This window comes from Punica granatum, chromosome 2 (genome assembly GCF_007655135.1).
Source record: "Punica granatum isolate Tunisia-2019 chromosome 2, ASM765513v2, whole genome shotgun sequence".
Taxonomy (NCBI): Eukaryota; Viridiplantae; Streptophyta; class Magnoliopsida; order Myrtales; family Lythraceae; genus Punica; species Punica granatum.
The window spans coordinates 25,159,201-25,186,669 of NC_045128.1; the positions used below are offsets into that span (position 1 = coordinate 25,159,201).

The 27,469-nt window shown below is 37.0% G+C and overlaps 2 protein-coding genes across 2 annotated transcripts; both read right to left on the reverse strand.

Annotated features, from left to right (window-relative positions):
• Nucleotides 1–368: 368 nt before the first annotated feature.
• On the reverse strand, nt 369–4,941 carry LOC116193817 (putative UPF0481 protein At3g02645). Its single transcript, XM_031522567.1, has 2 exons — nt 4,354–4,941; nt 369–1,589 (listed from the first exon to the last, which is right to left on the reverse strand). Exons 1-2 carry the CDS (start codon nt 4,603–4,605, stop codon nt 369–371), a joined length of 1,473 nt encoding a protein of 490 aa, XP_031378427.1. The 5' UTR covers nt 4,606–4,941.
• Nucleotides 4,942–17,010: 12,069 nt separating this feature from the next.
• On the reverse strand, nt 17,011–26,229 carry LOC116194905 (putative UPF0481 protein At3g02645). Its single transcript, XM_031523814.1, has 2 exons — nt 25,395–26,229; nt 17,011–18,447 (listed from the first exon to the last, which is right to left on the reverse strand). Exon 2 carries the CDS (start codon nt 18,259–18,261, stop codon nt 17,383–17,385), a length of 879 nt encoding a protein of 292 aa, XP_031379674.1. The 5' UTR covers nt 18,262–18,447; nt 25,395–26,229; the 3' UTR covers nt 17,011–17,382.
• Nucleotides 26,230–27,469: the final 1,240 nt, after the last annotated feature.

A 27,469-nucleotide genomic window follows, 5' to 3' on the forward strand; every position in this document is an offset into this window, starting at 1 on the left:
ATTTCATATTAGCAGTACAAGTCTTCAAACAGAGACACTCTTGAATTACGTGTTACACAAACCATTACAAAAGACTAAATTAGACAGCTAGGACCAAACTGACACCTGCACGGGATTAATTAGCCTCAAACGATAGGCTGATGATACCCGTGGTTTACCAAAGGAAAAAAAAAATAGAAATAACCTACATACGAGAGTTTTCAGTCTTTGATAAGAAAAGGAAAGTTGTAATAATGTATGATCAATAATTTTTAACAAGTGATCTATGAGCTGCCTGATGACATGAAGAGGCGAGGGCAGCTATAGGCCGAACAAACAGTCTGGAGGGCCATCAGCAGCAAGACAATGACTGCAAGACAGATACTTATTCAATGAGCGACTGATCTGTTTCTCGCAGATTCATTATAGAAGTCCTTGACCCTTTTAATAGTCTCATCCATCTCTAAATCTCTAGGCAACTCGATCGACTTGCTCATCTCATTGAACAACTTTGCAACTTCTCCATCCTTGAGATTGCTCACTATGATCCCGTTCTTGACAAGCAACTTGACATCATACTCAGTGTCTATGATCCCGTCCATAAGCTCGATGTATCGGGCAAACATCAAGCTTGACATGTTTGTCATCGCCTCATAAGCTATAAGGTTTCGAATTATGACCTCAGAGTTGACTCCAAGTTCGATCATGGGAAGAAAGAACGTGGCAGTCTCCTTGTCAAACTGGATGGACTTCATGTCACCGGTTTTGTAGAACTTAATGCCAGCTCTGGAGAGGGAAGTTGCCGTTGGGATTAGGTTCTGGCAGGTGACTGGAGCTTCGGCCCAGGCAGCTGATAAACTTGATTTCATAGCAGAGATTGGGAGCTCCATCAAGCCTATTATGAGCTCAGCGAGGGGATTGTTTCCCGCAATTTTTAGGACCTTATCGGTCCTCATACCCATCCGGGTAGTTGCAGAGTGAATTTGGATTTCTTCATAAACATCCCTGTCATAAAGGTCCCTGTCATCAGGAATTTCTACTTCTTCATTCTCCTTGATGAATATGTCATCAGGAATTTCGACTCTGCATTCCCCTTCCTTCTGCATAATGATGTTATACAAAAGATCTAACAAATGCGCGCTCTTGAGAGCCTTTTCCGCAGAGAATGCCGAGCATGGGAATTGGATAGGCGAGAGACGCTCGCAGAAACCCACCAAAATCTGCGGGAAGATTTCCTTGATGATTTTCCAATTCCCAGGGCACTCATGGGTCAAGAGCTTCTCTAATACAAAGATTGGGATCTGGCTCTCGAGCATCATCGCGTCCCTCATAATTGCATCATCTGCCAGCTTCCTTCCCCTGGAATCAGCCAAGAATTTCAAATGCTCTGAAGACTTAAGGAAATCCTTGTCGATCCCATTCCGACAAAGGAAATCAAACAAGAAGAGACCATCCACGGCCATTGTCCAAGCTAGGACATCTTGATTCAACTCCAAGAACTTGTGATACGAAGCTCTAATGTAAGGGTCAAGCCTTTCGAGCTTTCCAGTGAGAACGTCAAACTTGGGGCCATTCATGAAACCTTTGTGGACTCGTTTTGCTGCCTCTGTCTAGTCACATATTTATGGGTAGATGGAAGAAACGAGACATTAGAAGACATCAATCAAATGTCCATTACATAAAACATCATAAAAAATAAGGAATTTTATCTATTTTTCGAATCTAGAATTAACTTTATCTTTTTTAGAGTTATATGATCTACTATCCGTTAATTTTTCTATTAATTTTTACTGACCTGGCAAATGGGCTTGTAACGTGGTACTAAAATGCATCTAAATCTTAAAAAATTATCAAGAAGTAATCAGAAAAATTTAACAAAAATATGAAAATTTTCTGAAATATAAATATAAATTAGTAATAATTCAAAAATAAATTTCGAATATAAAAAAATTCATAATGATTTCCAAAAGTACAAATAAAATTCGAAAATTAAATAATCCAAAGATGTGTCATAGCTAGAAGAGAAAACAAACTGCCGGAAAAGACGTGCCGATCATATTGTCCTCAATAAAGTCCATCGGATTCGTTAGCTACATGAAGTTTTAGTGGCGATATTAACCTAGTTGTTGTGAGATTGTTGGACTTGATTGAGACCAAACCAACCTTAGTTAAGGCCAAATCTTAAAGAGTAAATTATCTTAGATTCGACCATTGAGGCGAATAAAGGATAACAAAAGTAGATAGTAAGCAACATGATAGATGGAGAGAATCATACTGATTTTAGGAGATATTTGCCCTCATGTGATTTTCAAAATTTAAATAAATTTGTATATTAAACATTAAAACTAAAATGTTACTCTTAGAGCAAACTTTTTTTGGGTGAATTCTTAGGACAAACTTTTTAACTTCAAATTTTTATACCTACATGTAATTAATTTTCGAAAATCTTAGGAGGGCAGTTGACCCCTAAGATCAACATGCTTTCCCCATTTTCTGCAATGCCACTTATGTTCCACTTTACCGACCCCTTAACGCGTCCTGGGTCGAAGCCAAGATATATAGCTCATTCCTAAAATTGACCTCAATTCAAGCTAATTTGCCCCATTAAAGTCCGACAAGCTTAAAATGGTCGACTAGGCTAACCTCACTGAGGTAGTCTTTTCTCTTCTCCTCTTTTATCTTTAAATCTCTTTAAATTATTTTAATTTTTAATTTTATCCATATTTTTAAAAATTATTACGAATTTCTTTTATGTTCAAACTTTATTTTTGAAAAGTTTTACTAATTTATATTTGGGTAAATTACATTTTTCTCTCTTGAGATATTGCTAAATGACACTCTATCCTATTTTTAATAAGAAAATGACACTCCAGCCTATTCTTGGCAAGAGAATGACGCAAGGAGTAGCAGAGGGGATGATGCGGGCCACCACCTAGGCAAAGTTGTTGGAAAACACTGGCTAGTAATGATTACTTGGAATGGGAGTGCGAATGGGTGTGGGCGTTCGTTGGTCAAATAGCCTCCTATCTAGGTTATCGAGGATCTCAGTGAACAATTTTATTATTGATTTTGCAGCAAACTCTTTACATTTAATATTACAAAAGTTCTCTATTCGCAAAAATATTACATGGTTGTAGGGTTATCTTGAGATCAAGATATAGAAAGTATCAATTTAAGATATCGTGGAAAGCAGTAGTTATGGTCGATGAGTTATTCTTTTTTAAAAAAATCAAAAAACATATCATTCCTAAAAATATTGCACATAATAGATCAATTGAAATAAACAATAAACCAAATTGGACAAATAGTGTAATATTAAGAATAAGATGAAGCAACAAAAATTACGGTGAAATTGAAAAGCATTTAAGAGTTGAGAACCCAAAAAAGAATTTTCTTATAATGTCAACATGGTTAATGGGGTAAAGTGCCAATTTTTATCAAGAATGAGGTTGAGTGTCGTTAATCTCAAGGGGTTCGATTAGTGGTAAAGAAGGGTCCTAGTATTGACTATCCCAGGTTCGAATCCCCTTGAGGCCACCTGCCATGGCTTAGTGCCTTGTTTATTCGTTTCATGTGTCGTAGGGGGCACATAACTCGGAGGATTAGTCAGGCAAAACCTGGACACCCTCGGTCATAAAAAAATATATTGAGTGTCATTGGGCAAAACCTCAAGGGATGAGAGTATATTTTAATTTTTCTATTTATATTTCCTCAATTTCTTTATTGTATTTGAAGTTTCTATTTTTTATATTTCCCTGAATTTTTTTAACTTTTTCTGATTTTTTAATATATTTTTTGACCTTTTCTTCTCTTTTTTTTTTTGAATTTTTATACATTTTTATTATTCTAAATTTTCCTAGTGCCACATCACTTGACCGATTGGGATGTTAGCAAAATTAATAGAAAAGCTCCAGTATTTCTATATAAAATAATAAAATTCATGCTGGATTTGAAAAAACAAAGCAAAATTCATGATTTTTTATGCAGTTAATCCTTTTTTGTTAATTAACCATCCTAATTTTTTAATTTGTAATCTAATCTACGTAAAATTAGTAACAACATTTTTCTGAATTTGAATATTTTTCTGCAGCAATGCGTGCGGATGCTCTTCCATAGTTAATTAAGGCATGAAACTGAAGAAAGAGGGGCAAGCGGGACTTCCTGCACTCCTCTATTTTTTTCTTTTTCTTTTTCTTTCTCTTCTTCCTCTTTACTATGTCCATATTGAGTAAAAAGAAGAAGGGGGAGATTTCTCCGTTAATTCAACTGGTGGCTCTTGGACTCTTATCTCACAGCAATCCCAAGCTTGGAAAATGCCAAGATGGAAAAGAGGGGAGCCCAGTATCTATATATATATATATTATTCTGACAGACCTTAAATCTCTCCATTTCAAGAAGCTCAGGCCGGAGATGGTGGTAGGGTCCGATGGAGACGAGCTGAGGGATGTAAGCCTCCGGGTTAACGGGCCTTAACGACGTGGGGACTTGAAATACACAAACATCTGCTACAGTATCCTTTTCGAACTCATTGACCAGGGTCTTACGAACATTATTGTGCCAGATCTGGGTCTTCGTATCGGAAGGTGTATCTGTTGCAGGTCTTGAGCCTCCATTCGACGAAGACATATCATTAAATACTGAAGGTTAAGTTGTGGGCTTCTTGAAGGTGTGCATGGTATGGAGCATTCCTGCAAATGCCATGCTTACATAGAGCCTTGTTGAGTGGGCTGTGGGGCTTAATTTGATAAATGATTCGTCTGTCTCATGTGAAAGTGTCGACTACGGATACTGCATTTTTTCTTTAATAGTGAATTAATCTTGTATCATATAGTGTGTTAAAGTGAAAGCTAGAACGAGAGAAGAGAAGATTAATGGGGCAGATCATTACGAGGAGATCGAATGATGTTTTTCCATGTAAGATTTTTAACAATGCAGTACATTGTATCACACGTAGGTTCAAAAAGCTAGACGCTCATTCATTTTCCTCTATTTCTTAAATTTCTTAAGATTAATTAACTTTTTGAAGCAGACGGTTGTGGTCACTTTCATATTTAATGTATCGATTATCAACAGTCAACTTTTAAAACTTAGTACATAATGCATGAGACCAATGAATTCGGTAGAATATAGTGAGGCACTTTTATTAGTAACAAGGCATTATGCCCGCACTTCGCTCCCTAAAGGGAGGGGATTTTGATAGATATGGAAATTTAAGGAAAGTATATGTATTTTTAGGCCATTAACCCAAAGAAAGGGGATTTTGTATTGGAATTGTTGAAAATCCAATATTTGTTACCCTCCTCTCCAATCTTTTGTTCCATTTCCAGCGAATTTTAATCAAACTCAAGATATGATGATTCCCAACCAAGTTAGGGTGTCAATGCCAATGATCTTCGTGGGCCACACTTGATATATGTACTGCCGCGTTGCACCTTTTCAATTTAATTTTCCTTTTTAGTGGCCCCCTTCTTCTTCTTCTTCTTTTTTCTTTTCTCGTTATCGAGATTAAGTCTTGTGAATGGAGAAAATCTTTAATTGAGAGACTTTTACGTTTTAGTGGGTCAATCTGACTCAAATCAAACTAGTCAAGGCCCATTGTGCTCTCCAATATCAGGGTGCACATAAAAAAAATAAAATAAGAAGATAAAAAGAAACTTGAAGACGAGTTCATCCACTCAAGCCATCATCTCATCCCGAAATGATTAAATTGACGGTAACTTTTGTATTTCACCCCAAATTTTTAAAGGACTAATTACTTAAAAAAATATAAACATTTCACATTTTATCAATTTTAGCACGAACTTTTTTTAATCTAAAAATGCATGAATTATCAATTTTAGCAAGTCTAAACTTTTCCTTTAATTTAAACTAGAATTTATGGCCACACCCTTTGATAGAAGTAGCCGAGGTTACAGCTGAGGTCGCTGGTAACCTTATAGGAGGGGCGATGGGCCCCGATGAGGCCCTCATTGCCCGCATTTGAAAAAAACAAAAGGTAAAATTGAGAAAAGAATAAAGGGGTTACGTGGTGGAAGTCTCATCGGCGGTCACCATCCCCTAATTGGGGTTACCAGAGACCTTTGCCGTATAACCAAAAATGGGAAAAAATTCTTACTCCAGGCACCAGCCAACAGGAAAGTGCATTGGATACAAGATACTCATTATTATAAAGGGCAATAATAAATATTTTTTTTCTTTGCAAGTAAAGAAGCTTTTATCATTACTACAATACCGAATACAAGATACTCAATGAAAAATTACAAAATAGTCATTGGAGGATCCTCCAATGCAAACTATATCGGAAGTGTTTACACCCGATTTTCACACCTCGCATAAATTGGGGAGCTCAGGAGGTGGACTTTGTAGACATAATTGGATCCAAACGTGCAGCCCATGATAATTGGATCGAGCATAGCATGGCCCAAGCATGGAGGCTGGCCCACGATGGAAGCCTGAAGCTGATCCGTCCCAAAAATCTCGGCACTATCCTATTCGGCCAGTCAAGTGTGGGTTGGCAGCCCCAAGATGGAATATCGGCAATATCCTATATCTCTGTCCTCATTTTATTTCTCGGGTTCCCTGTTCTCTTGATCATGATCATGTCGAGTCTGGAAAAACGATGCAGCAAAGCGCTTGTAGATTTTTGTTTTCGTTGATGATTAGTGCTCTGGTTTTGAGTAGATTGATGATGAGGAGACGTCTATCGCGTTGAAAAGTAAAGATCATTTTTAATTGAAAATGAGTTTCGAACCAATGGTAGTTTAGTGTCAATATATATTCATGCTTTCAGTATTGTTCATCTTCTCGATCGGTACATTGCTGCACTTGTCCTAATCCCTTTTAAAGCTAGTTATATGATGCAATGAGCTGAGAAAGCACAGAAGTCGTTATTTGTTGAGCTTTTTTACGTTGCTTTGAGTGGGCTATTATTGCTATGTCACAGACTAGTGCCCACCATCTATGCAAATATATTGAGATCTCGCGACTGTTGATGTCTGATGATTTAATAATTTAGCTCGAAGAGAAATGCTGAGATTCAATAGAATTGTTGTTTCTGTAGGGGCCGCCCATGCCGATTCATGGTTGCATATCGAAGCATGAATTAATCGGATAACCCTTCAAGTGTTCTGTCTTGGTCATGATTCATCCATACTTCTCAAAATGCAATCAATTAATAATTACTGGTTCATTAAGATTGTTTTGTTTTTTTGAAACAAAATTGCAATCAATTGATCCTTCAACCATCATTGTTGCCGTATAGAATTGATTAAATACATTGAAATTTGCTAGAAAATTAATTTTCTGAATAAATGTATTAGGCCGAGCATTGACTTTATTAGTTCGTCCATCAATTTTGGACAATGGCAGCATAACGCAATACCAAAACTGTCACTTTTCCAATGATGGGTCGGCATATTTCTTCTCTTGCTTAATGGATATTTTCGTTTTTTTAACGAATAATTAATGTTTTGGTTGACATTGATGCTTTCCTTCGTGCAAAGAAAGATAAGTTTTTTCATTGGTTGGCTCCACAGCACGCTGACTTTAAGATGTTTATATAACAAATCTCAAGGGATTCGGTCTGCTAATAAGGAGGATGAGTGTAAATAACCACTCTATTCCATATTCAAAATCCATCGAGGGCACTTGCAAGGCCATTTGACCCATGATTTATCCATTTTTTTACTGTAAGGAATTTACAGACTAAGGGAATTAGTCGTACGAATCCAAATATCCTCGACAAAAAGAAAAAAAAAAGAAGATAAAAAAGGATGTTTATATATAATATAGATAAGAGGTATTTTAAGATGTTTATATTAGTACAAATAAAATAAATTACTCCATTTTGTAATAAAAAAATCTCTATTTTTACATGAACTAAAGCGTATCATGCTAGAAGTACTAAGCGTGTCACGGTGACACGGAATCATATTAAAATTTCTATATATATTTTGAGTTCAAATTAAAATATATACAAGTAAATTATTTGAAGGTAAAACATTGTCATTTGGATTCCTAATGATATATATATATATATATTACTATTATATTATAATATATATATATATTATATATATATTACTATAAAAGTACGGAAAGCAACAAAATATTTTTTGATTTTTCATAATTCCAATTTTGCCCTTTCATTGGATCTAGAATGTTTAAATATTTTTACTCTATCATTTCAATTAATGTAGCCACTTTTATTTGTTCAATATATCTAAATACTCTAATTCATTCATGTATCTAGCCACAAAAATACACACTTTTTCACTTCATCCAGCGTGACCAAAGCATGTACGATTTCACGCATAAAGACACAATTTTGCTTCATCTATTTATATATTAGAATGACCAAAATATGTGTACATTCAAATGTAAAAACACATCCATTCATTTCATCTAATATTATATATATATATATATATATATTAATATATATATATAATTATTAAAGAACATATCCTTTCATGCATAGAGACACATCCCTTCACTATTATTTCCTTCTTATAATTAATTTTTATTAGAAATATATCCTTTCGATATATCTAGATAAATTTTAATTCTTACTCTTCACCTTGTTATTTTAAATATTTTAATTGCTATTTTTCATTTTTAAGGATTATATCAATATCTGTATTAGATCTATATATATACACACTACATATAAGAGCATGAAACTCCTCAAGTGTTTCTCCACATTTGTTTTTCTAAAATACTCTTAAAACTTTAAAAGATATACGCATATACCTGTTAATATGTCTCTTCAAATGTAATCCTTAGTAATATAATCGCGTATACATTTTCTTATTAAGGATGCCTTTTACACCAAAGACAGCTCTCTACATGCACCTTTCCTCTAACAAATGTTCGGCATGAATTGTCACTCAATAATAATAACAATAAATTTCACTAGCACGATATTTTGAAAATTTTCACTAGGCAGTATATATCAACATTTTTTCACCAAATTACTTTAATTTTCCGTCATATCTTTAACGGAAAGCTAATGCGCAAACATTTTGACTTATTTGTGCACAGCTGGACAATTTGTGGGTCCAAGCTAGACTCATCTCCAATCATCATAATTTTTTTTATCTTTTCTTTCAATTTTCATATACTTATTCTAGCATTATATATTTAATTCGATAAAAGAAAATATATTTTCTATGTCAAGTGATAAAGCATGAGCATCTTATATTGTTATAGGTTGAAAACGAATAGATGGAAAATTTTAAATTTTACCTAATATTCATCAAGTTAAACAATGGCACATACAATGCACAATTTAATAATTTAGCGTCATGCCTTTTCATGATTTAAGAGAACTAACGCATATAATGTCTTAAACAACGAGGTATCATTTAAATTTATTAATTGCATTCATTGTATAATTGTTGATATTTTATTTAAGGGGTTTTTACTTCATATAACTCATGATTTATCCGTTTTGTCAAATCTATCATATACTTTAAAAAGTGTCTAATATATCTCATGGTTTACATTTTTCTCAAAATCTATCCCGACGTTATATGTTCCGTTAATGAAACGGTAATAAGCTCTAAATTTATCTCATGGTTTCAATTTTTTCTCAAATCTATCCCGGATAAAAAGGGCTACAGTAGCAAAACCGTTAAACGTTGATCGAGATATAACAACGAGATAGATTTAAAGAAAAATGTAAATTATGGGATATATTAGACACTTTCTAATACATATAATATATTTGACAAAACGTGTAAATTATGGGTCATATGAGATAAAAATTTCTTTATTTAAAAACAATAAAAACACAAAATGGACCTCGTAACAGAGTGTGGGACCTTTTAACTAGCTACAGTATAAACCCTGTTCAAAGCCAAATTGTTAAAAGTCCAAAACTTCAAGTAAATTGTGTATTTGGTCCTTGACTTTTCTTTTCATCACTTTAGTCCCTAAATTTCTGCCATTAAATCGACCCAACTTTTTTTATTCCATTATACAAAATGGTCGGGCCATCAACTTTGTAAATGGAGCCCCCATGCAAGGAATTTCTGGAAGTTGACGTGGCACATGGAATAAAATTATATCCTTGAAAACCAACAACTGAGCAACGCGTTAGAAATGGGGCAACATTGAACTATTTTAGAAAAACCCATAACTTCTTAATTTTATCAATTGGACCCAATGATTTTTAAGATAAAAAATAAAAGAAAAACAATAAACATTATTAGAGAAAAGAAAAGATGAAGGGGGGAACAATGAGTCAGCCACCGCCCTTGACAGACGAGGTCGACAGAGACCTTGCCTGTTGGGGTCGGTGGTTGGAGGGTAAGATGATATTAAGTAATTAATATATTTATATCTTTTAAATCGATATTATGTTCAATTAATATCTTTAATATTGTATAAACCCAGTTCGAGAACAAATTGTTAAAAGTCCAAAACTTCAAGTAAATTTTGAATTTGGTCCTTGACTTTTCTTTTCATCGTTTTAGTCCCTAGATTTCTGTCTTTAGATCGACCCAACATTTTTCATTCCATTATACAAAATGTCTAGCCATCAACTTTGTAAATGGAGCCCCCACAGAAGGACCATGTGGAAGTTGACGTGGCCCACGGAATAAAATTATATCCCTAAAAACCAACAACTAAGCAACGCCTTGGAAAAGGGGCAACATTGAACTATTTTGAAAAATTCATAACTTTTTAATTTTATAAATCGGCCCCAATGATTTCTTAAAATAAAAAAGGGTAAATTACAAAAAAAAACTTAAATTTTGTAAAATGTCTCAATTTTGTCCTAAATTTTGTTTTGTAACAAAAAAAACCATAAGTTTTCTAAAATGTCTAAAAAATGACCTCCGTTATAACTTCCGTCAATTTTTGCTGCTGATGGTGGGTCCCTTTAACAGTCCACGTAGGTCACACGTAGGCTAGTGGGTCCCTTTAACAGTCCACGTATGTCACACGTAGGCAAAAATTGATGGAAGTTATAACGAAGATCATTTTTGAGACATTTTAGAAAACTTATGATTTTTTTTTGTTACAAAACAAAATTTAGGACAAAACTGAGACATTTTACAAAATTTGGGTTTTTTTTTTTTTGTAATTTACCCAATAAAAAAAACAAAAAGTAAAACAATGAACACTATTAGTGAAAAATAAATAAATAAATAGATGAAGGGAGGAACGGTGGGGCTCCTCTTCAGCCACCGCCCCCACCTCCCATGAGGCCGACAGAGACCTTGCCTGTCGGGTCAGTGGTCGGAGGGTAGACCCTCTATATGATCTACCCCTCTTGGATGGTATTAAGTAATTAATTTATTTATATCTTTTAAATTGATATTATGTTTATTTAATATCGTTAACATTGGTTTACGAAAAACAATATATACAAAATCGCAATTAACGTATGTTCAATTTTTATAATGATATTATGTTTGTCCAATTGGTGTAAATCAGTTAAGAGTGCCATCTTGGATTTAGATGTCTCTGGAGGGAGGCTCGAAGGTTGAAGATGCAGAGAATTGGCTCGTAACACCTTTCAGCAATGACGCCTTGGTCTCTTCTCTTACTCCTTCCAAGGACACTAGCAGCGATAACTCTTCAACTCAATTCAGCCTAAACTTTGATGCTCAGACTCGGGATCATGATGGACCAAGTTTCATGCTCCCTTTGGGGAATCTGGATGTGGAATCAGATCAACTGGAGAATTTCCAACCGACAGTATTTGTGGCACGTCTCTCCCGAGATCCAGTTCTAGCTCTCCTCATGTCCTTGAGTTGATGGCAGGGCAGCTTGATTTTTCACCAGAGAATGTCTCAGCTACAGCAGATAAAAAGTGATGAGAGCGAACCAATTTTCTGGCCGTTCGATGGAAAATTCGACTCGAATGACGAGGAAACCCTGAGATATCTCTCAATGTCACCGCCAAAGGATATGAAAGTCAGAGCAACTCCGAAGAGCACCCATGTCTCGAAAACTGGATCAGGGAGAGGGCACGAGGAAGCGACTTCAGTTCGATCCGGCAGGACCAAAATCATGTAAAAGATCAGAATCTCGTCCAAATGCCGGTAAGAGTACTCCCTGCAAGGCAAAAACTACTACACCTTCAAGATTGAGTCGTAATATGAAAAACTGCACAAAAGTCGTGCCTACAACACCAAAAGAAAGTATTGTTCCACCAAAGAAATCATCAGGATCAGAAAAGGATTTACTCGGGGAAGAAGATTTCTCACCCAAATTCGAGTATGAGCTTCCGATCGAGAAACTATTGGGTCTTCCTGAGTTCAACGGGCACGAAGGAGTTGATGCTGGATTTGATGGGGATGTTTTCTTGCTTGATTAGTCTCTGCAGCAACTTCTACCCTGGTGATTGCTTGAATAGTTTATGTCCTCATTTCAGGATTCCTAAGATTATCGGTGTCTGTTTCTGTTGATAAATCTATTTAATAGTTGTTAGTTGATCAAACGAGCAAATTTGTCATTTGGGCATAGGGTATGTAGGACATACAGATGTAAATGTCTCAAGAATTCTGTACAAAAGCTTCCGTTTCAGGAACCTCTGATGATATATGTTCTATATATTGATTATCTACTTTTTTCTTGTTTACAGAGGATTTCAATGGAGCTCGTACGAGGAGACTATCTAATTTCTTTGTAGGCTGATTGTTGTTTCTCCACCATGATACTAAAACCTTTTTCCAACTAGAGGAATAGCTAGCATCATGCCCATACATTAGTTTACAATTGGATTTTGAAGAATTAATTGTATCATAGGATTTTCCCATCCGGGTAGTTGCAGAGTGAATTTGAACTTCTTCATAAACATCCCTGTCATAAACGTCCCCGTCATCATGAATTTGTACTTGTTCATTCTCCTTGATGAATATGTCATCAGGAATTTCGACTCTGCATTCCCCTTCCTTCTGCATGACGATGTTATACAAAAGATCTAACAAATGCGCGCTCTTGAGAGCCTTTTCCGCGTAGAATGCCGAGCATGGGAATTTGATGGGCGAGAGACGCTCGCAGAAACCCACCAAAATCTGCGGGAAGATTTCCTTGACGATTTTCCAATTCCCAGGGCACTCAAGGGTCAAGAGCTTCTCTAATACAAAGATTGGGATCTGGTTCTCGAGCATCATTGCGTCCCTCATAATTGCATCTTCTGCTAGCTTCCTTCCCCTGGAATCGACCAAGAATTTCAAATGCTCTGAAGACTTGAGGAAATCCTTGTCGATCCCATTCCGACAAAGGAAATCAAACAAGAAGAGACCATCAATGGCCATTGTCCAAGCTAGGACATCTTGATTCAACTCCAAGAACTTGTGATACGAAGCTCTAATGTAAGGGTCAAGCCTTTCGAGCTTTCCAGTGAGAACGTCAAACTTGGGGCCATTCATGAAACTTTTGTGGATTCGTTTTGCTGCCTCAGTCTAGTCACATATTTATGGGTAGATGGAAGAAACGAGACATTAGAAGACATCAATCAAATGTCCATTGCATAAAACATCATAAAAAAATCAGGAATTTTATCTATTTTTCGAATCTAGAATTAACTTTATCTTTTTCAGAGTTATATGATTTACTATCTGTAAATTTTTCCGTTAATTTTTACTGACCTGGCAAATGGGCTTGTGATGTGGTACTAAAATGCATCTAAATCTTAAAAAATTATCGTGAAGTAATCAGAAAAATTTAACAAAAATATGAAAATTTTCCGAAAAAATAATTTATAAATTAAAATATAAAAAGTTCAAAAAAATTCTGAAAGCTAAGGAAAATAAAATGAACCAAGATAAAAAGAGAAAAACAGTAATAAATAAAAAAAATATAAATATAAATATTAATTAGTAATAATTTAAAAATAAATTTCGAATATAAAAAAATTCATAATGATTTTCAAAAGTACAAATAAAATTCGAAAATTAAATAATCCAAAGACATGTCATAGCTGGTGGAGAAAACAAACTATCGGAAAAGATGTGCCGATCATATTGTCCTCAATGAAGTCCAACGGATTCGTTAGCTACATGAAGTTTTAGAGGCGATATTAACCTAGTTGTTGTGAGATTGTTGGACTTGATTGAGACTAAACCAACCTTAGTTAAGGCCAAATCTTAAGAGTAAATTATCTTAGATCCAACCATTGAGGCGAATAAAGGATAACAAAAGTAGATGGTAAGCAACATGATAGATAGAGAGAGTCATATTGGTTTTAGGAGATATTTGCCCTCATGTGATTATCAAAATTTAAATAAATTTGTATATGAAACATTAAAACTAAAATGTTACTCTTAGAGCAAACTTTTTTTGGGTGAATTCTTAGGACAAACTTTTTAACTTCAAATTTTTATACCTACATGTAATTAATTTTCGAAAATCTTAGGAGGGCAGCTGACCCCTAAGATCAACATGCTTTCCCCATTTTATGCAATGCCACTTATGTTCCACTTTATCGACCCCTTAACGCCTCCTGGGTCGAAGCCAAGATATATAGCTCATTCCTAAAATTGACCTCAATTGAAGCTAATTTGCCCCATTAAAGTCCGACAAGCTTAAATTGGTCGACTAGGCTAACCTCATCGAGAGAGTCTTTTCTTTTCTCCTCTTTTATCTTTAAATCTCTTTAAATTATCTAATTTTTTAATTTTATCGATATTTTCTAAAATTATTACGAATTTCTTTTATGTTCAAACTTTATTGTTCAAAATGTTTTACTAATTTATATTTGGGTAAATTACATTTCTCTCTCTTGAGATATTGCTAAATGACACTCTATCCTATTTTTAACAAGAAAATGACACTCCGCCCTATTCTTGGCAAGAGAGTGACACAAGGAGTAGCGGAGGGGATGATGCGGGCCACGACCTAGGCAAAGTAGCTGGTATGCTCGCTTCTTGACCTGCTTATTTTCTTATGGAGCAACAGCATCAGTTGTCCATCGACAGTGGCGATCCCATTCTTGATCCAGGACAGTATCGTCGTCTCATCGGTCGCCTCTTGTACCTCACCATCACTAGGCCGGAGCTCAGTTATCCTGTTCATATCATATCCCAGTTCTTACAAGATCCTCGTCGAGGACACTGGGATGCTGCTCTACAAGTGCTTCGCTATCTCAAGCAATCCCCTGGACAAGGAATTTTTCTCCAGCCAACCTCATTGTCTTTAACGGCTTACTGTGACACGGATTGGGCTAGCTGCCCAATGACTCGACGGTCTTAGACCAGATATTTCATCACCTTGGGCGGCAACCCCATCTCTTGGAAGACCAAAAAGCAAACGACCATCTCCAAGTCCTCCGTTGAAGTCGAATATCGAGTCATGGCAGTAACTGTCAGTGAACTCTTATGGCTCCGCTCTCTCCTCAGCTCTCTTGTTGTTTATCATGCGGGTCCAATGCGTCTTTTCTGCGATAATCAAGCGGCTATTCACATCGCCTCTAATCCAGTTTTTCATGAGGGCACCAAGCATATTGAAATAGATTGCCATTTCATTAGGCAACATTTGCACTCTGAAACTGTAAAAACCTCCCACGTGTCTACACGCTTTCAATTGGCAGACATTTTTACTAAGGCATTTGGCCGAGATCAATTTCGTTTTCTTCTCAGCAAGTTGGGCATTCAGAATCCTCATTCTCCAACTTGAGGGGGAGTATTATGGAAAGATTTATTTTCCATTGTAATTTATCTACATATTTTTATATTCCATACTCAGAACACACTAGTTTAGCTGTAGATGTCAGTTTCCTTATATTGTTTTGGACCTAGCTATATACATACCAGATTGATGAGTGAATACAGACCATCTTCTTCCGCTCCAATTCTGTTCTTGACAAATGCAGAGGAAACCATGAGATATCTTTCAATATCACCGCGGAAGGATATGAAAGTCAGAGCAACTCCGAAGAACGCCCATGTCTCGAAAACTGGATCTGGGATAGGGCACGAGGAAGCGGCTTCAGTTCGATTCGGCGGGACCAAAATCATGTAAAAGATCAGAATCAAGTCCAAATGCCGGTAAGAGTACTCCCTGCAAGGCAAAAACTACTACACCTTCAAGTTTGAGTCGTAATTTGAAAAACTGCACAAAAGTCGTGCCTACAGCACCAAAAGAAAGTATTGTTCCACCAAAGAAATCATCAGGATCAGAAAAGGATTTACTTGGGGAAGAAGATTTGTCACCCAAATTCAAGTATGAGCTTCCGATCGAGAAACTATTGGGTCTTCCCGAGTTCGACGGGCACGAAGGAGTTGATGCTGGATTTGATGGGGATGTTTTCTTGCTTGATTAGTCTCTGCAGCAACTTCAACCCTAGTGATTGCTTGAATAGTTTATGTCCTGATTTCGGGATTCCTAAGATTATCGCCGTCTGTTTCTGTTGATAAATCTATTTAATAGTTGGTAGTTGATCAAACAAGCAAATTTGTCATTTGGGTATAGGATATGTAGGACATACATTTAATAGTTGTTAGTTGATCAAACAAGCAAATTTGTCATTTGGGTATAGGATATGTAGGACATGCAGATGTAAATGTCTCAAGAATTCTGCACAAAAGCTTTCGTTGCTCGAGGTTTTCAGTTGCAGGAACCTCTGATGAAATATGTTCTATATATTGATTGTCTACTTTTTTCTTTGTTACCGAGGATGTCCATGGGGCTTGTATGAGGAGACTATCTAATTTCCTTTGGAGGCTGATTCTTGTTTCTCCACCATGATACTAAAACCTTTTGGCTAGAGGATTAGCTAGCATCATGCCCATACATTAGTTTACAATTGGATTTTGAAGAATTAATTGTATCATTGGATTTTCCCATATTCGAAAGTTATAGCATACAATTATCCATACGAGTGTCCTTTTCCATCCATTATACTGTAAGCCATACTTAAGCCCTCAATTTCATATTAGCAGTATCAAACAGAGGCACTCTTGAATTACGTGTTACACAAACCATTACCAAAGATTAAATTAGACAGCTAGGACCAAACCAACACCTGCGCGGGATTAATTAGCCTCAACCGATAGGCTGATGATACCCATGGTTTTACCAAAGAAAAAATTGAAATAACCTACATACGAGAGTTTCTTAGTCTTTGATAAGAAAAGGAAAGCTGTAGTAACGTATGATCAATAATTTTTAACAAGTGATCTAAGAGCTGCCTGATGACATGAAGAGGCGAGGGCAGCTATAAGCTGAACTAACAGTCTGGAGGGCCGTCAGTAGCAAGACAATGACGACCCCAAGCAGCACGAGTATCCTCCAAAACCGGTACAGATACTTATTTTACAACTTCATTCGTTTGATTCTCGCAGATTCATTATAGAAGTCCTTCACCCTTTTAATAGTCTCATCCATCTCTTAATCTATAGGCAACTCGATCGACTTGCTCATCTTGTTGAACAACTTTGCGACTTCTCAATCCTTGAGATTGCTCACTATGATCCCGTTCTTGACGAGCAACTTGACGTCATCCTCAGTGTCTATGATCCCGTCCATAAGCTCGATGTATTGGGCAAACATCAAGCTTGACATGTTTGCCATCGCCTCATAAGCTATAAGGTTTCGGATTATGACCTCAGAGTTGACTCCTAGTTCGATCATGGGAAGAAAGAACATGGCAATCTCCTTGTCAAACTGGATGGACTTTATGTCGTCGGTTTTGTAGAAAGTAATGCCAGCTTTGGAGAGGGAAGTAGCGGTTGGGAGTAGGTTCTGGCTGGTCACTGGAGCTTTGGCCCAGGCAGGTAAACTTGATGTCATAGCAGAGTTTGGGAGCTCCATCAAGCCTTTGATGAACTCAACGTGCGGTTTCATTATTTGACCTGTCAGGGGATTGTTTCCCACAATTTTTAAGACACTATCTTTGGTCATTAAGGAACTCTTGGTCGTCATACCTATCCATAAAGTTTCAGAGTAAACTTCTTCATTCTCCTCGATGAATATGTCATCAGGAATTTCAACTCTGCATTCCCCTTCTTTCTGCATGACGATGTTATACAAAAGATCTAACAAATGTGCGCTCTTGAGAGCCTTTTCTGCTGTGTATGCCGAGCATGGTAGTTTGATGGGCGAGAGACACTTGCAGAATCCCACCAAAATCTGCGGGAAGATTTCCTTGACGATTTTTCGATTCCCAGGGCACTCAAGGGTCAAGAGCTTCTCTAATACAAAGATCGGGATCTGGTTCTCGAGCATCATCGCGTCCCTCATAATTGCATCTTCTGCCAGCTTCCTTCCCGTGGAATCAGCCAAGAATTCCAAATGCTCTGAAGACTTGAGGAAATCCTTGTCCATCACATTTCAACAAAGGAAACCAAACAAGAAGAGACCATCGACAGCCATTGTCCAAGTTTAGGACATCTTGATTCAACTCCAAGAACTTGTGATACGAAGCTCTAATGGAAGGGTGAAGCCTTTCGAGCTTTCCAGTGAGAACGTCAAACTTGGGGCCATTCATGAAACCTTTGTGGACTCGTTTTGCTGCATCAGATGTCCATTGCATAAAACATCATAAAAAAATCAGGAATTTTATCTATTTTCCGAATCTAGAATTAACTTTATCTTTTTTAGAGTTATGTGATCTACCATCTGTTAATTTTCCCATTCAGATGTCCATTGCATAAAACATCATAAAAAAATCAGGAATTTGATCTATTTTCCGAATCTAGAATTAACTTTATCTTTTTTAGAGTTATGTGATCTACCATCTGTTAATTTTCCCATTAATTTTTACTGACGTGGCAAATGGACTTGTTACGTGGTATTGAAATGCATCTAAATTTTAAAAAATTATCGAGCAGTAATCAAAAAAGATCAAAAAAATTCTGAAAAATAATAAATAAAATAAAATATAAAAAGTTCAAAAAAATTCTGAAAGCTAAGGAAAATAAACGAACTAAGATAAAAAGAGAAAAACAGTAATAAATAAAAAATACAAATATAAATATTAATTAGTAAAAATTTATAAATAAATTTCGAATATAAAAAAAAATTCATAATGATTTTCAAAAGTACAAATAAAATTCGAAAATTAAATAATCCAAAGACGCATCATAGTTGGAGGAGAAAACAAATTGCTGGATAAGACTGTTCTCAATGAAGTCCATCGGATTCGTTAGCTACATGAAGTTTTAGAGGCGATACTAACCTAGTAATTGTGAGATTGTTGGACTTGATTGAGACTAAACCAACTTTAGTTAAGGCCAAATCTTAAGAGTAAATTATCTTAGATCCGACCATTGAGGCGAATACAGGATAACAAGAATAAATAGTAAGTAGCATGATAGATAGAGGGAGTTATACTGATTTCAGGAGATATTTGCCCTCATGAGATTTTCAAAATTTAAATAAATTTGTATATGAAACATTAAGTCTAAAATTTTACTCTTAGGGCAAACTTTTTTTGGGTGAACTCTTAGGATGAACTTTTTTAACCCGAACTTTTTATACCTACATGTAATTAATTTCCGAAAATCTTAAGAGGGTAGCTGACCCCAAGATCAACATGCTTTCCCCTTTTTCTGCAATGCCACTTACGTTCCACTTTACCGACCCCTTAACTCCTCCTGGGTCGAAGCCGAGATATATAGCTCATTCCTAAAATTACCTCAATTTAAGCTAATTTGCCCCAGAAAAATCCGATAAGCTTAAAATGGTCGACTAGGCTAACCTCGCTGAGATATTCTTTTCTATTATCCTATTTTATCTTTAAATCTCTTTAAATTATTTAATTTTTAAATTTTATCGATATTTTCTAAAATTATTAAGAATTTCTTTTATGTTGGAACTTTATTTTTTAAAATTTTTTACTAATTTATATTTGGGTAAATTAGATTTCCCCCTCTTGAGGTATTGTTAAATGATACTCTACCCTATTTTTAACAAGAAAATGACATTCCACCCTGTTCTTGGCAAGAAAATGACCCTTCACCTCATTGGCTAAGTTGACTTAATACAAAAAAGTTCCTTTGGTCCTTGTCCTTTAGTCCCGTTTCCAATTTTATCCCATTTCACGGTTAGTCTACTTTGGACATCCTATTTGAGTTTCCATCAAATCTATTGACGTGGGAATTATTTGCAAAGGAAAAATAATTTAAAAAATTAAGAAATTTAAAAATAAAAAAAAATTCAAGTACACTGAACTAGGTATATGACGACTATAAAGCTCTTTAGTTATTTGGGGTAAGACATAGATTCGGGAGGCCTCTCCCTTAATATCGATATCCATAAGTAGGACTTCTATAGTATCTTTTTAGAATAAGGATCTCACGCAGCAACCCTACCACCCGAGGTTATTATTTTCCAAAGTATATATTGCATGCAGTTTCCCCCAGGTGTTGGAATCTTCTTGGAACCACAAGTTTTACATAATTTGCTAATATGGAAATTGTTCCCGAACAATAAAATTAATAAATAAAAATCTGAACAAATAATAAATAAAAAAGAGAATGACACAAGGAGTAGCAGAGGGGATGGTGCGGACCACCACCTAGGCAAAGTAGCTGGAAAACACTAACTAGTAATTATCACTTGGAATGGGAGTGCGAAATGATGTGGGCATTCGTTGGTCGAATATCCTCCTGTCTAGGTTATAGATGATCTCACTGAACAATTTTATTATTGACTTTGCAACAAACTCTTTACATTTTTGCAGCACAAAAATATTACATGGTTGTAAAGTTATCTTGAGATCAAGATATCGAAAGTATCAATTTCAGATATCGTGGAAAGCAATAGTTATGGTCAAAGAGTTTTTCTTTTTTAAAATAATCGAAAAACATATTACTCTTAAAAATATTGCACATTATAGATCAATAGAAAATTTAAACAATAAACCATATTGGACAAGTAGTGTAATATTAAGAATAAGATCAAGCAAAAAAAAAATTAGGATAAAATTGAAAAGCATTTAAAAGTTGAGAACCCAAGAAAGAATTTCTTATAATGTCAATTTGGTTAATGGGGTAAGTGTCAATTTTTCGCAATAAACGTATGTTAAATTTTTATAATGATGTTACATTTAATTCCGCTCACAGCTCGAGCCACACTGTAGCACTATGATGTTCAAAACCCAGAGCAAGTGCATATATATGCAGACTAACCTCTGTACGGACCCGAATGTAGACTATCGTCGGGGCTCGCATGCGCGCTTTTGGATCGCACGGTTTGGGAGTATCCACCATCCCGGGGATGCGTGACGGATACGCGTGAGAAGGAGTTGCCACTACCTATTTACGACCCGAAGGTCGAAGGCCAATGAGTTGCCCGGGTCTAGGGGTATGGAACACTTAGTTTTGCTAAGGCATTAGTCTGTGCGGAACCGGAAAGTCTGTGTTCGGGAGTTCATGCTACGTGCAGGCCTATATCTCGCACTCCCTTTCAGTACTCTGGTTTGCTATACTTGCATTTTTATTTTATTTACCGCATGAATTAGGGTGCACTCGACTCGCACGTTTTGACACCGTAAATTCGATGAGTTAAACGATGTCGATTGAGAAGCCAAGAGAAAAGTAAGCATGCATGTCGGGAAGTGGGTTCACTATCTTTCGTTACAGTTCATCGAACCATAACGGTTGACTCCCTGCGTGAACTGAAACCGCGAGCTTTTGGGGTTTACTTTCCTATGAGCAAACGTTGAATCGATTCGATTAATTCGACTATTGAACCGTTCGCTCACTGAATGGGATTCTTACAATAACGAATGTACAAATAAATCCTTACAATGTGCTCTCAAAATAAATACAATAAATTACAAATTACAAATGATTGAATCCCATTTGGTTCGCTTTCAGTTAATATTCCGCTCGACTCACCGTGAGTTTAGGAAATAACTGAAACACGCAATTCAGTGGGCTCTCAATGAATAGGGCATTGAAACCTGTGAGTGATGATTAGGGCATTGGACCCAGTGATTGGTGATTAGGGCGTTGAACCCTAATATTATTCGGCCTAGGGATCAAGCTCGACTCGCATGACAAACAAGTGCAGAAGATAACACGTAACATGTTAATAACAGACGAGGTGTTTGTTATTGTCAAGTGTACGTGTTTTAATAAATTGTTGATCCGGGGTATTTTGGCATGCAAATCCTACCCTAGACAAACAAGCACGTGCCAATGTTTTAACATTCGGCTTGGGTTTGAAAACCTGACATCGGGTGTCCGTAGTTAAGTTTCGTGTGTGTGGATTGCTTTTACAGTGATTCAGTGTTGTGACACTGAAGTTACACTGAATTCATCTAAACTTGTATTTTGACTCTAAATTTGGAACCTACAGTTCCACCTAATCATTTTCTAGCATTTAGTTAGATCGAGTGAAATGATTAGTCAGGTGATCGTATTTTGATACAGAATACCCGACTAGCGCCTTAAACTATGCTAGGATGACAGAAATTCATCAGTGGGAATAAGAAGGGCTATGCAGATAAACCTGCGCATGAACAGGTAGCCCGTTCCTATTCTGATACCGTCGTGTTTATGTCAAACTAACCCTAGGATGTCGCAAAACCAGAAAATGATGTTCTTGCCCTTGACTTGAAAATGTGTTTTCAAAAAAGGGAAATAATGCAATACGGGCCACCTCGGCCTGTAACCGGTGTTAACCAATTCTTGGATCTTTCAAGGTTATGCGAGAACCCCGTAAAAGCCAAAGATTTGGTCGATCTATTCGGAAGTGGTCTAAAAGGAACTTTTGTATTCCGACCTGAATTACCTGAAATCAGGTGAAACTCAAGTCAAAACACACAAGTTTCTCCTAGATGTCCATGTTACTTCGTATTGCATGTCTCAGGTTTAGAAGTATGCACATTTTGAAAAGGGCATTAACATCGTTTTGTAATTCGTCGATATGCGCACCCGAATTTCAGTCTCGTCAGGACACTCATGCGCGCCTATGCAACGCGGTTTGGGAGTGTCCACCTTCCTGGGGACGCGCGACGGACGCACGTGAGAAAAAGTCGCCACTACCTGTTTACGACCCGAAGGTCAAGAGCCGGTGAGTTGCCCGGGTCTAGGGGTATGGGATACACCTAGTATGCTAAGGCAATGGTCTGTACGAAACCGAAAATTCCAAATTCGGGGTTCTATTACGTGTGAGCCTGTATCCTACACGCCCTTTCAGTACTCTACCTTGCTAGACTTGCCATTTTATTTATTTACCGCATGATTTAGGATTACACTTGACTAACCCATTTTGACACTGTAAATTCGAAGAAAACACTTCGACCATTCACTATTCGACCGGGATTCTTACATGAATAAATATACATAATCAATCCTCATATTGTTCTCTCAAATAAGAATACGAATTACAATGATTGAATCCCAATCGGTTCGCGTTCGGTCATTATTCCACTCGTGCTCACCGTTTGGTTTGAAAAGATTGAAATTGAAATTAATATTCGTGCTCAGTGATTGGGGGATTAGACCCCGTGATCGACGGTTTAGGGGTGTTGGACCCTGTGTGAATCGTATCCTAAAGGATCGGGCTCGACCCGCATAACAAGCAAGTGCAAAAATATAACATGTAAGCACCAATAAACAAACAATAGGGTTTTGTTATTGCCGAATTTACGTGAGTTAATTGATTATTAACCGGAGTATCTTGGCATGCAAATCCTACCCTAAAACAAACAAACGGGGTGATGGAGAGGGCATGTAGCATTCGACATTATTTTAGTGGACCCGACAAAACACAATGTCTGTAATCAAGTCTCGAATGTGTGAGTTGTTTTTAAATTGTTCTGTATCATGACAATGTGGCCTTTACAGATTGTGACAATAGTGTTTTTGCTTGAAACTCAAAACTTAACCCTTTGCTCGACTATTTGCACGTGTTTAATTAAGCAGAGTTTGTGATTAATCTGTTTTCCCGTGTTTTGACCCATTCTAAGCACAAACCTACGCTAGGATGACGGCAGGACAGGAACCGGTAGTCATGCCCTTGAACCGGGAAATATGTGTGTGCATGGAAAATCAAGATTACGTGGTACGTATCACGGTGCTTTTGAAATTGTGAATTTTAAAAGGGCATGACTAACAGTTCTTGAACTGTCGACGCGATTACAGATTATTAATCGATTCGTGCAATTCATTTAAAGGAGTCAAGTGATTTAATTTGGCCAAATTTAACGTCCCAATTATCCCGTATGTGGAATTTTAAATGAATTAAAAATTTTCCGGATGCTTTAGGCTACGGATTTCGAGCCATCGAAATGACCATTAGTAGGCCGCTCAATAAACTCTAATTTCCGACTGTCTTGGGATTAAATCCGATTTTGAGTTGACTTTACGTGATTAAACTGATTCATGTGAGGTTTTAATCAAAGGCACATTCGAATATTCCAAACACACAAATATAAACAAAATGATCACAATAAAATTAACTTGTCGATTTTAAGTCCAAGTGATTAATTAAACCATTTTGATAAATCATTTGCCTTAGAAATTAGGAATTTATAAAGAGATTTATTTAAATCTAACGCATTTAACTTATAATTTATCGTCCGATCAAAACTAAACATAAAATACGATCGCATACGATCATATATCACCACGGTCATAACGCACATCTCATAAATTGCTCGATGGTCGAATTACAAAATGATTTTGAAAGAACAGGGTCTGATTTGAAAATTCAGCTAAAAATCCCGGGACTGATTTGAGACAGCTTAAAAAGTTCCCAGGACTAATTTGGGATGTCTGAAAAATTCTGTTGCTGAACAGAAACTAAAAGGGGTCTGGGACCTGATTGAAACAAATTTGTAAATTCAGGACTGATCTAAAAAAAGTGGGAAAATGTTCCAAGGACTAAACTGAAACAGATTGAAAAGTTCCCTGGAATGATTAAAAATTCTGGAAAATTCGGAGACTGTTCGGAATAGGGTAAAATGGGCCGGGACTTGTTTAAAACGAATTTTAAAATTCAGGACTGATCTGAAAAAATGGAAAATATCAGGGGGACTGAACTGAAACAAATTGAAAAGTTCTCTGGAGTGATTTAAAATTCTGGAAATTTCAGAGACTGATCGGAAAATGCTAAAAGTGGCCCAGGACTTGTTTGAAACGCATTTGGAAGTTGGAGGCTGATCTGAAAGGTGGAAAACGTTCCCGGGACTAAACTGAAACAGATTAAAAAGTTTGCTGGAATGATTAAAACTTCTGAAAAATTCAGGGACTGTGCATAAAATACTGAAAATGCCCTGGGATCTGTTTGAAATGGATTCGAAAGTTTGGAGCTGATTCGAAAGAAGTGAGAAATGTGGTCAGGACTGAACTGGAACAAACCAGAAAGTTTACAAAATAACGGGTTCAACATAATCCCGTTCATCCACATGACCCATAAACACTCATTTCAGGTCATCATCATCTAAACAACCATGATATATATATAGATGAGGTCCTATACATTCCACTAAGTTGAGAACTTACCTTTCCCAAATAGGTGCTAAGGCAACCGCTTGAGCACCGAGAGGAAACACGGACATGCACAAACGTCCATGAAGAGTTGGGCTGTCCTCAAGGAGCTCAAGAGTGGATAATAACTGCAAAGAAAATCAACGAAATTAGAGAACTAGAAATAAAGCAAAAGCCCGAGGAGGATCATGAGGGAGCTACGGGTTTCTTTGGATTTTTTGGGAGAGTCGTGAGGTGAGAGAGGCGTGAGCTGAGAGTGAAAGAGGAGCTGAGGGAGAGAGGTTGCTGGAGAATGGAGCTGAAGGAAAAAAAAATCTAACCACTAAGCTGAGGTTTTTTTCGGTTTTTTCAGGGTTTTTTCATTCCGTGTTTTTTATTCCGGAAAAGAGAGGAAGAAGGAAAAAGAGAGAGAAGGGTGAGGCGGCTAGGGTTTCGGATGATGCCAATTGTTCGTGAGCTGGAGGGCGTTGTGGAGGAGCAAACACGAGAGAGAAAAGAGAGAGAGTCGTTAGGGTTTTTTCGGAAAAAATCCATTAGGGTTTTCGATTTTTTTTTGGCTCAGGAGAGGAAAAGAAAGGAGAAGAGGAAGGAAGAAATCGCAGGAAGAGAAAAAGGGGGGAGCTAAAAGACAAAAAATGGGGGAGGGGAGGAAAGGGGGCAACGGTGACCGTTGCACCTGATTGAATTTTTTTTTTATGGGAGAGCTAAAAGACAAAAAATGGGGGAGGGGAGGAGAAATCGTTGCCCCCGATTGAATTTCTTCTTTTTTTTTTTAAAGGGTGAGGGTCGGTCAGACCAACTTTGACTGACCTTGACCCATTCGTCCTTTTCCTTCTTTTTTTTTAGATTTAGAAATTCAAAATTTAACGTGCGTAGGGATTAAAATTCTCGTTTTTGCAGTTGGGTGTCGAAAAATTGATCCGGGACCGGCATTGTGTTCAGAAAAATTCATGAATCAATGTTATGCAATAAAATATTTTTTGGCCTCGAATTTTCTTCCCGAATTTTGGAAATTGACGTTGACGCGCGTGAAATTCAAAGACTACCCATGGAGTATTTTTTCGAAAACATGGTAAATTGGCGTTAAATTGAGAAAATTTCCTATTTCCGAAAGTCGTGAATACTCGAGTAATTAACGGGCAATACTTCCCTCGTACGGGCGACAAAATGACGATTTTGCCCCTCTAGAGTCGGTGGGCCGAAATGGGGTGCTGACAGTCGACGAGAGTTACAAATTAATGTCCAATTCGTGCAAAGTGGTTTAAGTTGAATGAATTAACCGTGTGAGCATCCCGATTAACCCGTTCATGAAATTAATGCTTAAGGGTTGTGTCGAATGCATTAATTATGAAAAATAGTTCGTGATTCGACGACCAAGACAATTTCGTAAGAATCGAGGATAATTTAGTCCAATGACCGAAATTACCCTCGTAACCGAATGGCTCCTGTCAGCACCCCATTTTGGCTCACCAAGTTGAACTGCATTATCAGTAGTCATCCATGTCACAACTTGAGAATCATCATAGAAAACGGCAAATGAAGTTGACCCTGTATTGCCCCAAAAACTCCAGCGGATAGACGCAATTGGGCAAATCAGACAGCAAAACCCTTCTCGGTTTCTAGAGTAACCTCCGAGAAGCACAAAAGGCCATTTTCAGTGGAAATCCATATCCGAAGGTCCTCTTTGGGGAAACTTGACACCGGATGCCTACCTTACATATTGCTAGCCCTCTCAAGGCTCAATGTGGAATCGTCGGAATGAATCACACAACTCATCTAGACCCCCCGAGCAGTGCTTTAAGGGTCTCAGATGCACTTTTCATGTCCTTAGAGGCCTAATCTCGAAAAACAGAGATCACAGTGATCTCCGGATCGCCCAAGCAACTCAGAAAGAAATCTGAGAAATCCAGTTTCGGCCTCCTATGACATCTCCGGCTCCATATTTGCATTACCGGCTTAAGGGTCAAGTGCCCACGTAATTTGACAATTTATGTCAAAATGACCGACGTGGGATGCAGATACAAGATATGCTGTCAGAAGTGGGTAACCTCGCTTTGAATGCGTAAAAGGAGCAAAACCGGCTTCTGAGT

What these genes read in the sequence shown, in the direction of transcription:
- LOC116193817 (XM_031522567.1), bottom strand. Translation starts at nt 4,605, where the DNA reads ATGTCTTCGTCGAATGGAGGCTCAAGACCTGCAACAGATACACCTTCC. An exon ending in TTGAAATGGAGAGATTTAAG is followed by an intron (nt 1,590 to 4,353) that starts GTCTGTCAGAAT and finishes ATATGTGACTAG; the next exon opens with ACAGAGGCAGCAAAACGAGT.
- LOC116194905 (XM_031523814.1), bottom strand. Translation starts at nt 18,261, where the DNA reads ATGGACAAGGATTTCCTCAAGTCTTCAGAGCATTTGGAATTCTTGGCT.